The sequence below is a fragment of the Balaenoptera musculus genome, chromosome 2 (assembly GCF_009873245.2).
Source record: "Balaenoptera musculus isolate JJ_BM4_2016_0621 chromosome 2, mBalMus1.pri.v3, whole genome shotgun sequence".
Classification (NCBI taxonomy): Eukaryota; Metazoa; Chordata; class Mammalia; order Artiodactyla; family Balaenopteridae; genus Balaenoptera; species Balaenoptera musculus.
In genome coordinates this window covers 44,136,464-44,153,796 of record NC_045786.1, presented here as the reverse complement: position 1 = coordinate 44,153,796, position 17,333 = coordinate 44,136,464, and the positions used below count along the sequence as shown (strand labels likewise).

At 49.5% G+C, this 17,333-nt stretch overlaps 1 protein-coding gene across 12 annotated transcripts in view; it reads right to left on the bottom strand.

Annotated features, from left to right (window-relative positions):
- Positions 1–6,632: 6,632 nt before the first annotated feature.
- CHD2 (chromodomain helicase DNA binding protein 2) overlaps positions 6,633–17,333 on the bottom strand; it is a 119,524-nt gene continuing 108,823 nt past the window's right edge. For all 12 annotated transcript variants that reach the window (XM_036843904.1, XM_036843905.1, XM_036843909.1 and 9 more), the window contains 2 exons: positions 15,374–15,620; positions 6,633–10,195 (listed from right to left, as the gene is read on the bottom strand). In XM_036843904.1, coding sequence (XP_036699799.1) covers positions 9,862–10,195; positions 15,374–15,620 — 581 coding nt within the window. In that variant the 3' untranslated portion in view covers positions 6,633–9,861. The remainder of the gene's footprint in view (positions 10,196–15,373; positions 15,621–17,333) is intronic.

Here is a 17,333-nt window from a genome sequence, read left to right as displayed (position 1 = left end):
TTCGGCCTTGTTGGCAATCCCAGACATGATCCAGCTGCTGGTGTGGACCCCTCTCCCAAATGCATAGGGACTGGGGTCTCCAGCCAGTGCCATGACAGCTACGAGTTCTGGACACCTGCCGTGTGCCTGGCGCCATGCCAAGTGTTTGATCCAAGGGCTGATTTGTCACAGCAGAGCCCCCTTCCAGCTGCCTCCCTCCTGAAGCTCAGGGGACTGGAATCCTGGGCTCCATCCGAGGGGCTTGGTCAGCAGGGCTCCCAGGTGGCCCTCAAGTCAAGGCTGGGGGCCTGGACCACTAGGGACCAATGCCAAGGTGAGCCGGGCAGGGCGACTCCAGCATCTGCCTTGGTGAGTTGACACATCCTTCCCTTTGCTAATGGTCAGGGTGGAAGGGGACGGTGAATCCCTCCAGGAAGTGCCCAGGCCCCTCTCTCTGACTGGGTGGGTCTAACGTTCCCTTCTCTCTCTCTCCGGTCCTTGCACAGACACCTGCTGGCGCTTCCCCTGTGTGTCCGGTCATGGTGTGGGTTTGGGGACACATTCATTTAGTCCACACACATTCAGTGAGGCCCTATGCCGTGTCTGGGGCTGTGCTTGGTGTTGGGGACACAGCAGTGCTCCCAGGAGATGAGTGTGGCCGCCCTCCCCGGATGACTTACAGAGGGTGTAACAGAGTGGGGAGGGGATGAGAATGGAGGTGGGAAATGGCCCTGCGCTGGCCCTCACGTTGCTCACCTTGTTCTCTGGCCTTGAGGCAGTCACACGCTGCCCCTGAGCCTCTCTCTCTAGTCCTGGGGAAGGACTAGGACTGGGTCACAGGGCCGTCAGGAGAATAAGATAATACCAGTCAAAGGCACTTGGGTGACAGTCGGAGAAGCCATTGAACAAGGCAGGGACAAGCTCGGCCTTTAGAGGCGGGAGGAGCCGAGTTGGAATCTGAGCTCCACCATTTAGCTGTGTGATCTTGGGCAAGTTACTTCAAGTCTCTGGGCTTCAGGATGCCCACTTGGAAAATGGGGATAAATCCGACCTCATGGCAATTTTGTGAGGACTCAACGAGAAAACACAATAAACAAGAGGCCCAGAGCCTGGCACCCAGTAACCAACCCTCTGTAGGTGGTGGCTTCTGCTCACGGGCCCATCACTCAGGCTGCTTTGTTCACTCACACCCAAGTCAAGGCCGTGACCAGCTCGGGGTTCCCAAAGATACATAACATACAGATGCTTTCTAGGGGCCAATATTTCCCCAGGCCCTCCAGGGCTGGAGTTCATTGTATAATTTATGAGGGTAGGGAGAGAATCTTTGTAATTACAGCTCCTTTCAACTATAAAATCAAGACATTTATTAATTAAGCCCATACAAAACTACAAAACCAATAAAACACAAAGGGACAGCATTAATTTAAGAAACGGGTGACTTTTTTTTGTTTGTTTGTTTTTTTGTTGTTGTTGTTTTTTTTTGGTGACGTTTTGCAGACACTAAATGGGCCCTCTCCGTGCGATGGAGGGCGGAGGTGGGAGCGTCCGGGCCAGGCTCTCCCCAGCTCAGCTGCCTGTCATCTGTCCCCCTGCCTTTCAGTCTTCTGACCCTGGGAAGCCCGTCTCGGGTGTGAGTTCCCTCGTCCCCCCGGGGAAGTAGCACTGACTCCTCGGCTCCAATACAGCCCTCAAGTCCCGGCTTCCTTTCTCCCTCCTGCCTTTCCCAATGACCCAGGATTTGCTTCAGTTGATTGAAAAAGATGTCCATCAATATGAAAGCATACAAAAATTTCAATTCTTCTAGAGATCTCAAAGGACTACCCTCCCCACCATACATCTGTTGGCCCCAAGTTCAGGAAACACTGAACTAGGACCTAGTCGGGCGACAGTTAGCTTATCTGATTCCCATCCACACCCACTGTCAGAGCAGAACTCAGGAGGTGAAGGGGGCCGTGAGGCTCTGTGCAGGGGACAGAGTGACGTGACATGGGGTTCAGAGGGGGAGGCAGAGAGGCCCCGGGTGGGGGGTTGGGGACCACAGGAGCCCAGAGCAATGTGGGAAGAGGTGGCCCCAAAAGGAGGCAGGGAGGCCCGCAGAGCCTTTATCTCCAGCCTCTCCAGGGCAGGGAGGGCAGGGAGTGGGCTGGGCCTCAGGACAGATCACCAGGCCCAGGCCAGGCTGGTCCATGCTGAGGACCAGCAGCCCCGAGGAGTTGGCCACAGCAGTTAAGGTTCCCCCTGCACGGTGCTTAGCACGGCCGGGCACTCACTGCTCCCCCATCAAGTGGGTGACACTTTTCCCCACCTCCCCCCAGAGGTTAACACCTGGCCCAGGTCACAGCAGTCGGGGTGCAGCCTGATCTGAAGTGAGACGTTCTCTCTGGTACCCCTGCTGTCAGCCAGGCTGCTATGAGGGCCCTGGGTCTCCTCCCCGGGCCTTGGGGCCCTCCTGTGTGAGTCCAGTAGGCTCTCCACCCTGCTGCTGCCACCCCAGACCTTGCTGCCCCTTCACCCTCCTGCCTGGTACAGCGAGCCCCAGGCGGGCCTGGGTGCCTCCCTCCCCGGGTGAGGCAGCTGGGGGACCAGGAACCCGCACGCCTGCCGCAGCACAGCCACCTTCCAGGAGCTACGATGCTGAAATAATACCACCATGGCTAGTAAATTGCCTCTACTTAATATTTGCCCCAGGCTTCTAAAGCCCCATCATCCTTCCAGTCCGTTCCCTGGAGATTCTAAAAATCCAGCAAATGAAGGGTTAATGCCCGGCAGGCCAGGAAGCCTTGGGGAAGTTGTTCTACTGCCCGGAACTGGCTTCTAACTGCTTTAAATGTCCCCCCTGGTCCAGGAGGCCTGCCTGACTGGGACCTGAACTCTGGCCTGAGCCCCCAGCCCACTCATCCTCCAGGGAAGGGAGCACCCCGGCCCTCCTCTCCCCGGGTCCCCTCTCTGGGCACCTCACAAGAGAAGGCTTCAAGCCCAGCACCCACAGGGCCCATGCGGAGTCAGGACTCAGAGCTGGAGGTGAAGGAAACCTGGTCCCCGCTGGGAGCCCCACTTTTCCAGGGGGGCATGGTGGTTATGACAACACGGGGGCAACAGAGTATGCCAGGGGCTCTGATGGCATCTGTGGGCACCGGGATGGGACAGACAGGAACGGGACAGGGACAGCAGGGTCAGAGAAGGCCGCTCAGAGGAAACCAAGCTTGAATTGCATCTTGAGGTTGAACAGGATTCACAGGCATGCGGAGGTGAAGGAGGTAGGGAAAAGGGGGACAGTGGCCTAGAAGCAGACCCTCAAATATCTGAGGCTGCAGGAGCAGTTTGGGCTGGCTGCAGCCAGGGGCTCAGGGAGACAGAGAAGACGAGCGTGGCCAGCAGGGCAGGTTGTCGCCAACGGCCTCGGACCCAAACCAGCGAGCTTAGAGCTAAGGGGAAGGTCACAGGGGAGCAGCAGAGTGATGCCTGGGCCTTGTGGCTCAGGGCGGACCCTCTTCCTGCCACACGGAGGTGGGAGGGAGGAGAGGCTGGAGCTGGGAGTAGCCTGTGTATCCCTGAAGGATGGCTGGAGGTGACCGTGAAGCAGGGCTGCCCCGTCAGCCCGGGGTGGTGGGGGAGGGGGCAGAGAGCCCACCCGGCTGCCTGAGGCCCCTCCTGAGGCTGGGTGGTGGCGGTCGGCACGGCCCCCGGGGCTCCCGCTGGTGGAGGCAGGTGAGGCCAGCCTCTCCCTGCAGCCTCTAGCCCTCTCCTGTGTCCCCGCCCCGTCGCACTTCCGGCAGGGACAAGGTGCCTCCAGGTCTCTGGCTCCGGTGTGGGCTCACAACCAAGGAGAACGGCCCCCAGGGGGCAGGGGAGTGACGGCTGAGCCCTCCCAGGGTTGGGTTCAGGTGGTCGCAGAGACAGGCCGTTTGTAGTGGAAATCTGCTGCCCCCTGCAGGATGGTTCTAGAACCATACCCGCTCAGGGCCCTCCATCAGAGAACGGGAGCTGATCCCAAAACACACAACGCAGACCCCAGCTGGGTGGCAAGAGTCGCCTCCCAGGTGCAGTTCCCCAGCGCCTCAGGATGTCCCAACAGCCCCCTTTGATAATATCGACAGATGCCGAGCCCATCAGGGACCCCTCAGGGACCTCACTCAGGCCACCAGAGCCTAACCAAGGGCTCTCATACGGACTTGGTGTCTGAGGCTTGGAGAGGCAGCAAAGTCGCCCAAGAACGCCAGCTGGTTCAAAGCCAAGTCTGTCCACCTCACAGACCCACGCCTCCCATTGGTCCTCACACCTTCCCTGGACCCCTTCCCTCTACTCATCTCCTGGCTCTTTTCTCCCTGGTATTTATCAGAGCTTGTGTCCTCTTATTGTTTGCTTGCCTAGGGTCTGCGTCCCCAATCCCCCCAGCTAGGAAATCAACTCAAAGAGGGCAGGGCCCCATCCTTCCTGTGCGTGTCCACACCACCTGGAACAGGGCCCGGCCCACAGGGAGAACCTCTCTCTCATGACTGTCTAGTCCCAGCTGTGTCTCCCCCACCAGACTGGGAGCCTTGTCTCTGTGTTTAGATGGTTCCAGTCACTGCTGGGCCTTCCTCCTTGGGTTTAATCGCCCAGACCAGGCTTTGCAGAAGCCCCTTTCCCGGGCTCCCAGAACAGGCAGCTCCAATTATTTGGCCGGCTCCAGGGTGAGGGCTGCTACATCCTAGGTACCCCCGACCTCCCCTCCTCTACCTGCACCCTCCCCAGCCGAGAACTGATGGATGCTGTCTCCTTCCGGGTGGTCCGCAGGGCTTGAAAACCTCTTCCTTTCCCACAGCTGGAGCTCTCACTTACAAACCACATTAACCCTAGGAGCTGCCTGCTTCGTGTGCAAATGAAGGTGAAAAATCCACCTGCCCTACTGCACACAGGGAAGGACCAAAGGAGACAAGGCACCGACTTCCCTGCCCGTCTCCTAGACCACCCCTGCCCTCCAGGGCCAACCCAGTGCATGGGGTCAGTGGGGACCATGCTTTAGTGACAATTCCCTCTTGGATCACAAGAGACTTTAAGAAAAAGCACGTATGAACCCTCTGCGGGGCAGCTCTGGCCCCAAGAAGTGGCTGTCATTCTGCCCATCTTCGAGGTCGGAAGTCTGTAGGTCAGAGACTTGCCTGCGTTCCACATAAAGCTCGGTCACACGGCACAGAACTGACCAGGAATCCCCAAGACTCAGCCCAGGGTAGGACCCCACCAGCAGCAGCAGGGGCAGACCCACCAGGGCCCCGGTTTCTACAGGATAAGGAGCATTTATTCCGATGAGCCATGTCTCTTCCCCACTTCACAAAGCAGAACAAATGCAGGTTGGGAGGTGCCATGAGCGCGGTAGTTTTCCAGTCTCAAAACGTGATGGAAAGGCTGCCTCCAAGACAAACTGGTCCTGCTCCTTTAAGAGCCACAGGTTGGAACCCAGAGCCACAGATCTGGCAAACCTGCGGGGGCCTTGTGTTTCAGTAAGTGACCTTTCTGTTGGCGCTAACTGAGAGGGACTTGCCTTGATGCCAGATGTGTGAGGCCCTGCCAGGGAGCGGGGAGGGGCCTGGGCCTGCTCCTTCCAGTAAAAGGCAGGCGTTTTTGGCAGCGGTCAGTTTAGAAGCCTGGTTGCTATTGTAAATCATAAGCTGATTATTGCACTTGTTCTTAAAATTTCCCAAAGTTGTTGCAGCTGAGCTGTGAGTTGCAACACGATTGTGAGTTAAGTTTATAGGCAGGAAGACCCCCTCAGCTCTTGAGTCTCTGACTCCCACTGCATGCACTAAAACCCCAGCACCACCAGGCGGGCGAGGCTCCCTGCAGCCACGTGTCCTGGGCTGACAGTCACAGGAGTTAACCCCTCAGCCCTGAGCAGACACACGGGTTTATTTGGTTATCAGCAATTAAGACCTTCACAAAGACTGAAGTTTGGTTTCAGTCACTTAAGTATTAGCAAAACCCCTTGGGTCTGGCAAACTTCTCCGCCTCCTATTCAGACGGCTCTCCAGCCGCGGCTGTGCCACCCTTCCTCTGTCTGGGGCTCGCAGGAGCTGGGCCGGCCCTGGTGCCAAATTGCTCAAGTTAACATTTGTGTCAGTGTTTCCATTATAAAGTGCTCTTTTCCCCCCTTCAAGAATATACAACCCAACCGTAAAATTACCCTCAAGGCTGCAGGCTGGCAGACCCGGTGTTCTGATTTCCTCTTGCTGGGGGGCTGCGGGACCCCTGCTGATGGGCACCTGATGGGCACGGGTCTCCCAGGGATCCTCCCCGCCCGGCACGACCAACATGGGAAATTGAGGGCGGCTCTGCTCAGCCACTGGCGGCAACTCCTCATCAAGTGCAGGAACTCGGGCTAAGACGACTGCTGCTGGGCCGGGGGACTGTCAGCCTCAGCTACTCAGAGAAAATCTAGAACGTGTGGTGAAAGGACCTGGACCCGACAACACAGCTGGGCCTGGGTAGGGGCAAGAGACGCAACTTTAAAAGGCTCCGTTTCACAAGCTGTCAATCTTGATGACCCAGCAACCAAAGGAAGGGAGACGAGGAGGCATGCACAGTCGCGGGTCACGCCAATGCAATGCAACGTGTTCGCCCAATTCTAAAAATCCTTAGTAACACTTTTTAATATACAAGAATCAAAAGTACAGCAGTTTTACAATGTAGGAAAATTTAATACATACTATATAAACAACATTATTTACATCAGAAATCACTAGGACAGTGGCATTTTTCACAAATATAAATTAATTACTGTTTAGTCAACAGGTTTTAAAAGTCCACAATTTTACAATAAAGAAAAACCATCTGTCCCCAACCGAGTGGGACACAGATGGACTAAAGCAGCCTGGACCCTTGGCCTGGCTCTCCTCGCCCGACACGGCAGCCCTCAGATGAGCCAGAGGAGCGAGCGCTGGTGCTGGGCCCCAGGCCACCGCTCCTGCTGACGCATGGGTTTTGGTCTGTAGGATTTCAGTGTCACTGTGTGAATTCATAACTGAATCGTGTTTGCACCGCGCACCCTGATGCGGCTCTCAGACATCAGGCTAGAGTGTCTGCAGCAGGACGTGAGAAGTGTTCTGGGTTCCCATCAAAGAGCGTTAAGGAATGACTAAAAGGAAGGGGAGCCCGGGGCCAGCGACAGACGGCGGGGACGAGTCTGGAGTTACCGTGTCCTCTGCCAGGACAAGGACATACACGTGAATCCGGGTTTCTGTTCAGGTTCCGGGTTCTGTTCAACTTCCCTCTTCCTCAGCCCCTGCTCTTTCTACCTAATAACTAAATCTTCCAAAGCTAGGCTCCATGGAATACCATCCTCACAGATTCTGGGGGCAGCTTCTCCCATCCACAAGTGAGAGAATTCCTACCTGTGCAAATTTCTGGTTTTGATATAAGCATACAGTATTCATAATGATTGAGGACAATGAGGAAATGCCTCCTTCCTCCCAACCCACCCTTCAAACATACTCCGACACCTAAAATAGATGCTTTTATGGGGATACTGTACTTTTCATAATCAATTTAACACTGACCTGGCTGACTTTGCCTTTTGCTACATCATATGGCACTAAAAATCCTGAATGTGAACAAAAGGAAGTTCCTTCTTCCTCACGATGAGACATCTTTGGGAATAACTCACATCTCCTACCAACAACTTCAGAGAAAAAAAAAAAAAACCTTGATAAGCATTGAAATGCAGGCCCTCCAATTCCTCCTCCCGGCCTCCTCTAACTGAAAGGACATGACCCGACTTCCCACAGGGGAAGCCGTGCTAGGGCCCACCCTGCCTACCTCCAGGGCCCGTGGATGGCTCAAGGATCTGCAAGCCAGGCTGTCCTTCCCCTTTGGCCTGAGCAAGACAAACACAGGTAGTGTCAGTACTGTTGGCAAGGAGCCCAACCTGTGGCCAAAGCAGAGGCATGATTTCCTATCCTCCCCCACGGAGCAGTCTCACACGTCCTCATTGGGGTGACGGTGGCCGGGGGCTCCTCTGTGGTCCCTTGGGCTGTGCTCCGGGCACGTGTTGTACAAGCCCAGGGTGAACGACCCCAAGTACCAGGAGAAGAAATAGATCAGGAGGTGGTGGGCCCACTGAGCTCCCCTCACGAGCTGTGCAGACCCAGACTCTCACGTGGACCTCAGCACAGGCGAGCCCGAGGACGCTCTGGGAAACAGAGTGTGACGGCCCCCCAAAGCCACCTCTGCTTCACTGGTGAGGCAACAGTAAAGGCATTAATGGTGCTGCCCAGGATACCAGCAAGTAAGTGATAATGATTTTATGAAGTCCCCTCGGGTGAGTGCGGGGAGTTTAACCCTGTATATGCCCAATGGAAGGGTTTCCAGCAGCTCTGAGCCTGGACACGTATAGGCACACTGTATGTTCAAGTCAGTTATTCTGTCTCCATCTAGAAAGGCCTTTGGATATTCTAACAATTACTGGCAAGTTATATTTAAAGTGAACAGAACGGAAGGCCCCAGAACCAGTAAAATGAAAGAAGCCTCCTTAACGAATGTAACCAACTTGCCTCCCATCCTGACTCAATTCAACTCTAGTCTGACTCTCACTATCTACAGCTCAGTTACCCTGTCCTTGGATGCTTTCTGTTTTGGAAAAAAAAAAAAAATGAACTTAGGTTTACACTTAACTTGGTTTCACTCTAAAAGATACTGAGTTCCATTCTAATGATCTCCAACTAGCAGTGGAAACGTGCTCACCACAGGCAACTTATCTGTGTCTGTCCACCCACCACATGAGCGGCAGGAGATGTGTGACTCTGTGGAATCTTACTTCTTCAAGCTGGGCGAAGGGAACTCAGACGCAGCTGCGGATGGTGACCGGCTGCCACACTGGCGCCTCTCCCATTTGCCGCACTACCAACCCCCAGGCTGGGAAACCCATCCACCCCTGCCTGCCCAGCACCCCAGCTCATCAGCAGGCCTGCTCCCTCGGCCCCCTCCTCGCCAGACCCAGGACCGTTACCGCTCATCCCAGCAATCGGAATCCACCGGGGATTCCAGTGCCCTGGTCACACACACCCACCCCTCGCCCCACCTGCCCTGCGTTCAGCCAACCGCTCCCAACCAAACAAGACCCCCGCCCACTTCAATGCTGCCCAACTCACAGTCCTCAGAAGTCAGCTACACAGGCCCTACTTTTCCTGGCACAGGGGGCAAACGAGGCCCACCTGGGAGACCAAACCTTTGAAACGTACAGTGTGGGAAAACTTAGTGTTGGTGGGGAAGCGGCCGCTGTGGAAGTGTTTCCCCCTGTCCCCCACGCCCCCAGCACCACAGGTGTCACATGATGAGGCCGAGTGTCACTTCTCCCAAGAACACGTTTGAGGGGGGTACCTGCTCCCCTTCAAGTCCTATGATGCGAGACCCCACCCGCTCGCCCCCGCGCCCTGCTCCCCATCAGCAGCATCGGTCACGTCATGGTGAACCAAACCCCGTGCTGTCCAGCAGGTCCCAGCAGCCTTCATGCACACGCGCCTTCCCCGACCACGCGCCGAGGTCCAGGGCGCGCCAGCCCTGGTGATAAAACATTCACGACTCTTAAGATCCTTTCTTCCTTCACTGGGGAACAGCCCGTGAAGCTGGTAGACAAAACGTCACCTCTTCCTCCTAGCACCCATCAAAGTGGGAGGCCAGGACGAGGCTGGAATGGGATGGGGTGCCCAAGTGCGGGAGTGGTGACCCAAATCAAAGCTGGACCGAGCGAAAGGCCCCCCACTCCCTGCAGTGCTCCTTCAGCGGCGAGCTGACAGCAGCCGCGTGTCCAGAAACGCCATCACTGGTCTAGATAACTGGCTCCTGTGGATCAGACCGAAAACATCCAGGTGCTTAATGACTCTTGCACTCCCCTTCTTTCCAAACTGTCCTTTATGTTTTTCTAACATTCCAGTTATAATCTGGGTTGTTTTTCTGTTCTAGTGATCTCTCCAAAGGAGACCGATGATCCAGGGGTGACTTGGAATCGTGAGGAGATTTCTGAGAAGGGGGCGAGCGAGGATCTGAGACTGCGGGGTGCAGCGGGGGGAGGGGCTGTTTATACTCCCCCAGTTTGTCTGTGTGGAAAGAGCGGTGATGGTCCGAGGGTCCCTGGCCGTGGTAGCCCATAGGCGGGCGGTGATCAGACATTCGTCGGAAATCCTGCTGGTGGTAATTTTGAGGCCTGAATTCATCGGATCGCCTCCGTTTGGAGTCGTGATGGTGCCTGAAACAGAGATGCAAGGATCAGCTGGAGACCAAAGCCGGATTCCCACCTCTCCTCCGTCATCCACTGGCTCTTCCTCATGCACTCATATTTAAGGACACTTCCAGAAACTCAGAGGCAAATACTTACATTACTAGGAATCGAAAAAAACAAAACTAAAGTAGTAACAAAGGGCTATTTTATACTTATTGGCAAAACACAGCCTATGAAATGACATAAGCTTCATCAAGTCTGCAGTGAAACAAGTACACACTTGAATCACTGATGGCTTTGTAAACTCACATTCCCTTCAGGAAAACTGGCAAGATCTACAAGCATCCTCATGTTCCTCGACCCAGCCCAGGAGAAAAAGAGCCACAGAAATTATTTTGTAAGTTATTAGTAACAGCAAAAATTATAACCTAAATATGCAACAATAAGTGCAGGGTTAATTAAATTATTTTAAAATGTACTCAATGCGAAGAATATTAAAATTTTTAGTCAGGACCATGGCAAACTGCTTGTTATACTATTAACAGAGAATCTGTATAAGTCAACAACAAAAAGACAAACAATGCAATTCAAAAATGGGCAAAGGAGCTGAATAGACATTTCTCCAAAGGAGATACACAAATGGCTACTAAGCACATGAAAAGATGTTCAACATCTTTAATGGACATTAATCACCAGGGAAATGCAAATCAAAACTACCATGAGATACCATGTCATACCCATTAGGATGGCTACATTCAAAACACTAAAAATAAATGTTGGTGAAAATGTGGGAAAATTGCAATTCTCACACATAGCTGGTTGGAATGTAAAATAGGTCAGCTGCAGTAGAAAACATTTTGGTGGTTCCTTAAAAGTTAATCATAGGACTGCCACTGACTAACAATTCCAATCCTAGGTATATACCCCAAAAGCACTGAAAACATATATTCAAACAAACACTTATATACCATGTTCACAGCAGCACTATTCACAGGAGCCAAAAGGTGGAAAAACTCTAATGCCTATCAATGGATGAATGGATAAACAAAATGTAGCATGTACATACACTGGAACATTATTCACCCATGAAAAGAAATGAAGTACTGATACATGCTACAATGTGGATGAACCTCTAAAACATTATGGTAAACGTCAAAAAGGCCAGTCACAAAAGGCCACATACTGTATGATTCCATTTATGCAAACTATCAAGACTAAATAAGTCCACAGAAACAGAATGCAGAAGACTGGTGGTTGCCAGGAGCTAGGCAGAGAGAAGAATGGAGAGTGACTACTTAGTGGTTACAGAGTTTTCTTTGAGGTGACGAAAGTGTTTTGGAACTTGACAGAGGTGGTGCTTGCACAACACAGTGAATGTACTAAATGCCTCTGAATTGTTCACTTTAAAATAATTAACTTATGTTATGTGAATTTCACCTGAATAAAAGAGAGGGAGGGAGAGGGAGAGGGAGGGGAAGGGAGGGAGAGGAAGAGGGGAAGGGAGGGAGGGAGGGAGGGAGGGAGGGAGGGAAAGAGAGAGACTGTCCATATTCCAGCCAAGATGGAGTAACAGGGGCTACACTTACTCTCCTGCTGAAACAATCAGAAAGGGACAAAATGTATGGAACAATGGTTTTCAAGACACCAGATGTCACGTAACAAAGAACCGCGATCCCTATGGGATGAGAAACTAATGAGATAAGCCTTACAAGCACCGGCTCAGGAGAAGCCCAGACTTCCTGAGTTGGGGTGGGGGTGTTCAAAGTGTAGAGTGCAAGAGAAGCAAGTTCTACAAAGAGAAAGAAGTTCAAAGAGCAGCAAAGGTTCCCCCTCGAGTGTTCAGCTGGATACCACTCAGGGTGTATATGTGAGGAAACTACCCAAAGGCCAGGAGAAAAAAACACTGCAAAGGATGAGATGCCAGTGCTCTGTGCTCGCACAGAGTTGGAACAGTGCCTGTTCTCTTCTCACCAGCCAGATGGGAAAACCTCAAGATCCAAGGGCACCGGTAGAGTACCATGAGGGTCCTTGCCTCGGTGGTGGGAAATCATGAGCCTTTGCCTGAGCACTGCTCCAGTTCTGCCTAACAAATCCTAACAACAAGATCTGAAAGCATCAAACTGTTCCCAAGTAACCTAACTGTGTTTCATACAAAGCTCCAGAACGTTTATAGGAATACAAAAATGTCCAGCACTTAACTAGGTATCTAATCAAAAACTACCCAGCATAGAGAAATAACAGCAAAAATAAACAAATGGGACCTTATCAAACTTATAAGCTTTTGCATAGCAAAGGAAACCATAAACAAAACGAAAAGACAACCTATGGAATGGGAGAAAATATTAGCAAACAATGCAACTGACAAGGGGTTAACCTCCAAAACATACAAACAGCTCATACAACTCAATAACAAAAAAAACAAACAACCCAATCAAAAAATGGGCAGAAGAACCAAACAGACATTTCTCCAAAGAAGACATACAGATGGTCAATAGGCACATGAAAAGATGCTCAACACCGCTAATTATCAGAGAAATGCAAATCAAAACTATAATAAGGTATCACCTTACACCGGTCAGAATGGCCATCAATAAAAAGTCTACAAGTAACAAATGCTGGAGAGGGGTGGAGAAAAGGGAATCCTCCTGCAACTGTTGGTGGGAATTTAAGTTGGTGCAGCCACTATGGAAAACAGTACGGAGGAGGTTCCTTAAAAAACTAAATATAAGACTTGCCATGTGATCCAGCAATCTCACTCCTGCGCATATATCTGGACAAAACTGTAATTCAGAAAGAAACATGCACCTCTGTGTTCATAGCAGGACTATTTACAATAGCCAGGACATGGAAACAACATAAATGTCCATTGACAGATGAATGGACAAAGAAGATGTGGTACATACACACAATGAAATACTACTCAGCCATAAAAAAGAATGAAATAATGTCATTTGCTGCAACATGGATGGACCTAGAGATCATACTAGGTGAAGGTAAGTCAGAAAGAGAAAGACAAATACCATATCATTCATATGTGGAATCTAAACAAATGATTCAAAGGAACTCATTTACAAAGCAGACAGAGACTCACAGACACAGAAAACAAACTTATGGTTACCAAAGGGGAAAATATGTGGGGGAGGAATAAATTAGGAAGTTTGGGATTAGCAGATACAAACTACCATATATAAAATAGATAAACAAGAAGGTCCTACTGTATAGCACAAGGAACTATATTCAATATCCTGTAATAAACCGTAATGGAAAAGAATATGAAAAAGAAGAGAACCAGGAAAATAAGACCCATAATGAGGCAATAAATCAATCAATCGAAACTGACCCAAATCACAGAATTAGCAGACAAGGATAGAAATACCATTTTGAAACTGTATACCAGATTTCAAAAGGTCAAAGAGAGACATGGAAGATTAAAAAAAAAAAAAAAAGGACCCAAATGCAACTTCTAGAGATAAAACTACAATGTTAAGAAATACAAAATATACTATCAATAAATGGGCCTCGAGGCAGATTAGACATTGAAAAAGACAATGTTAGTGAACTTGAAGACAAAGCAATAGAAACTTTCCAAATGAAACAGAGAAAACATAATTTAAAAAAATAAACCTAGCATCAGTGAGCTGTGAGACAAACTCAAGCAGCCTACCATAGGTGTAACTGAAATCCTCAAAGGAGAGTGGGGGAACAGAAAAAAGGATTTCAAGAAATAATGGTAAAAAATTTTCCAAATCTGATAAAATGATAAAGGTGCAGATCCAAGAATTCCCAAGCACAAGAAACATAAGGAAAAATATACCATGGCACATTATAATCAAATTGCTAAAAACCAGTGATGAAGAAAAAGACATATTATGTAAAGAGGAGTAAAGATAAAGATGACAGATTTTTTCAGAAACAATACAAGTAGAGAACAGAGGAACATCTTTAAAGTACTGAAAGGAAGCATCAATCTATAAATTTATACCCAAAAGAAAATATCTTTCATAAGTGAAGACAAAATAAAGATTTCCTCAGACATACAAATGCTAAAAGAATTTATCACCAGCAGACCCACACTAAAACAGAAGTCCTCCGGGCAGAAGAGAAATGATACAAAATGGAAATACAGATCTACACAAAAGAATGTAGGGCAAATGCCCACTGGAGTCAGATAAGATGGTACAGAAGGGTGGGGGGTGAGGGGTACAGACCCCTCCTAACAGAGGCTTCTGCTACTCGGCCACAGCTGCTGTGCTAAAGCAGCCTGGTGTTACCAGATCCTCCAAAAGAAGGCAGGACATGGAGATGTTTATATGAAATTTTCCTACGTTAAATTCAAGGTGCAGTCAAAGCATGTCTTTAGCCTAGGGGAAACCAAAGTTGCTAGGAAGTTAAAGTACAGCTAAGTCCTGAAATTAAGAAGAATAGATAAAACCTCTTCAGCCCTTTCTATATTTGCTAACTCTCACAACTACTCTCACAAAACCTTGGCCCATCATATCATGATATTATATAGTTGTAGAGAAGGGACAGCTTCAAAAGACTCTGACCGCTAAACTGTGGGCTCCTAGCACGGAAGGACCACAGGCTGCGACCCACCTAGTGTGGCCGACAGCGTATCGCAGAGCTTCATCATTTTGGTTGCAGACCCTAATATTTTATGGCTACCACTTCTCTAGATTTCCTCAGAGGACGGCAGAAAACTCCCCCTGCACAAGTGTGATGATGAAACCATAAATGGCTCCTTGGCCCAGAGAATAAAACTTAAAACCTGTAACTTGGCATTCAAGCCCCACCCCCACCATCCAACCTGTTCATCTTCTGGGCATCCCTTCCTGGGGGCCTATCCTTGGCCTGGGCCTGTGATGCCTAGTCCATCTCTCTCTGCTTAGCTGACTCTTCAGGGCCCAAACCAAGAATCACCAGCCTCCCCTCTTCCTCAGCCCTCAGGAAAAACTCAAAAATCCATTCTTTCAACCGTCCACTCAGCACACAATGTCAGCTGCCTACATCATGATTTTCCCCCAACACTCTGAAGATGCCTTGATGGCAGAAACACAGCACCAGACTTGGGACCATGCCTGGCACATGCTAAGAATGAGCATCGGATGGATAAATACATTAAGTTTCTGTTGCTTGTCTCTCCACCTATAAATAGTAAGCCCCTGGCAGAGGTCAGTGCCTGGTGTCTGAGGGCCCTCTGCATACCGGTCATAATAATCCCTGTGTCCCCGGTGGTCTCGGTCACTGCTGTACTGGTCATAAGGTCTCTTTCTGGACAGGTTGTTGGGTCGGTAGCTCCCTGAACGGTGGGCGTCCATGTGTCGCCGGTCCCCATAATGGTGGTCCTTGTACCAGTGCTGCTCGTACTGATGGTGCCTGTCACCACCCCAAGGTGGATTGCTATTGCCACCACCATAGTTGAACTTTCTTTCCCTCTGCCAGTCGCCTCGATCTGCAGAAAAAGAAGTAATGATCTCATGATTCCAAGAACTGGCTGCATTTCACTTCCACTAAAGTTTAAACTGAAAAGGCCTGACACATGTTACAAACACTACATTTCTTCCTTCTTGGCCTTTTTGCTGCTGGTTATCATACAAGTAATGAGTCCAAAATTCTTTCCCCCAAATTTTAAGGCAAAAGAAAATTCACCTTTCTCCTTCTGAAATTTAAGAACCACTGTTTTTCATTTTCTTTCTTTCTTTCTTTCTTTCTTTTTTTTCTGCTTTTCATTTTCTACACCTGCTTACCTTCCAACCTGGGGCTCACCCTTAAAATGAGACTTCATTAAAACAAACAACAACAACAACAACAACAAAAACCCCACACCAAACATTAATTTGGAAAAAGGCACTGCTGAGTTTCACAGCCACAAGGTAATACCCTCCATTTACACATCTAAGGTTTATTTACCTGCTGGTACCATCAGCTGTGCCTGGTCACTGAAAATCTTTCCAGACTATACCTACTGATCCTACTCTTCTTCCTTAGCCCACACCAAAAGAATGGCACTCCTCCTGTAAAAAGTGATTGCTCTAACTCTGGATTCTGTAACTGTCAAGGATAGAGCCAAACTGAAATCTGTTTTAGCTTCAGTAAGCCTCCCTTTTCCCCTGAGTAGAAGAATCACACTTATCTGAATCCGAAAAGGCAGTGAAGACACAGAAGTAGAGGAAAGGAGGCTATACTGGGTTGAAACGCAGTCTCCAAAATGTATGTCCACTTAGAACCTCTGACTGTGACTTTACTTGAAAATAGGGTCTCTGAAGTTGTAATGATGGATCTCGAGTTGAGATCATCTTGGATTTACAGTGGGCCCTAAATCCAATGATAGATATCCTGTTAAGAGAAAGGCGTAGGGAGATTTGGGACAAAGAGACACAGAGAGGAAGGCCATGGAGAGATGAAGACAGAGAATGGAGAGACATTCACAGAAAGATAGACAAGATGAAAAGGCAGAGGGCTATGTACCAGATGAAGGAACAAGATAAAACCCCAGAAAAACAACTAAATGAAGTGGAGATAGGCAACCTTCCAGAAAAAGAATCCAGAATAATGATAGTGAAGATGATCCAGGACCTTGGAAAAAGAATGGAGGCAAAGATCGAGAAGATGTAAGAAATGTTTAAAAAAGACCTAGAAGAATTAAAGAACAAACAAACAGAGATGAACAACACAATAACTGAAATGAAAATACACTAGAAGGAATCAATAGCAGAATAACTGAGGCAGAAGAACGGATAAGTGACCTGGAAGACAGAATGGTGGAATTCACTGCTGCAGAACAGAATAAAGAAGAAAGAATGAAAAGAAATGAAGACAGCCTGAGACCACTGGGACAACACTAAATGCAACAACATTCACATTATAGGGGTCCCAGAAGGAGAAGAGAGAGAGAAAGGACCAGAGAAAATATTTGAAGAGATTATAGTCGAAAACTTCCCTAACATGGGAAAGGAAATAGCCACCCAAGTCCAGGAAGCGCAGAGAGTCCCATACAGGATAAACCCGAGGAGGAACACACCGAGACACATAGTAATCAAATTGGCAAAAATTAAAGACAAAGAAAAATTATTGAAAGCAGCAAGGGAAAAATGACAACATACAGGGGAACTCCCATAAGGTTAACAGCTGATTTCTCAGCGGAAACTCTACAAGCCAGAAGGGA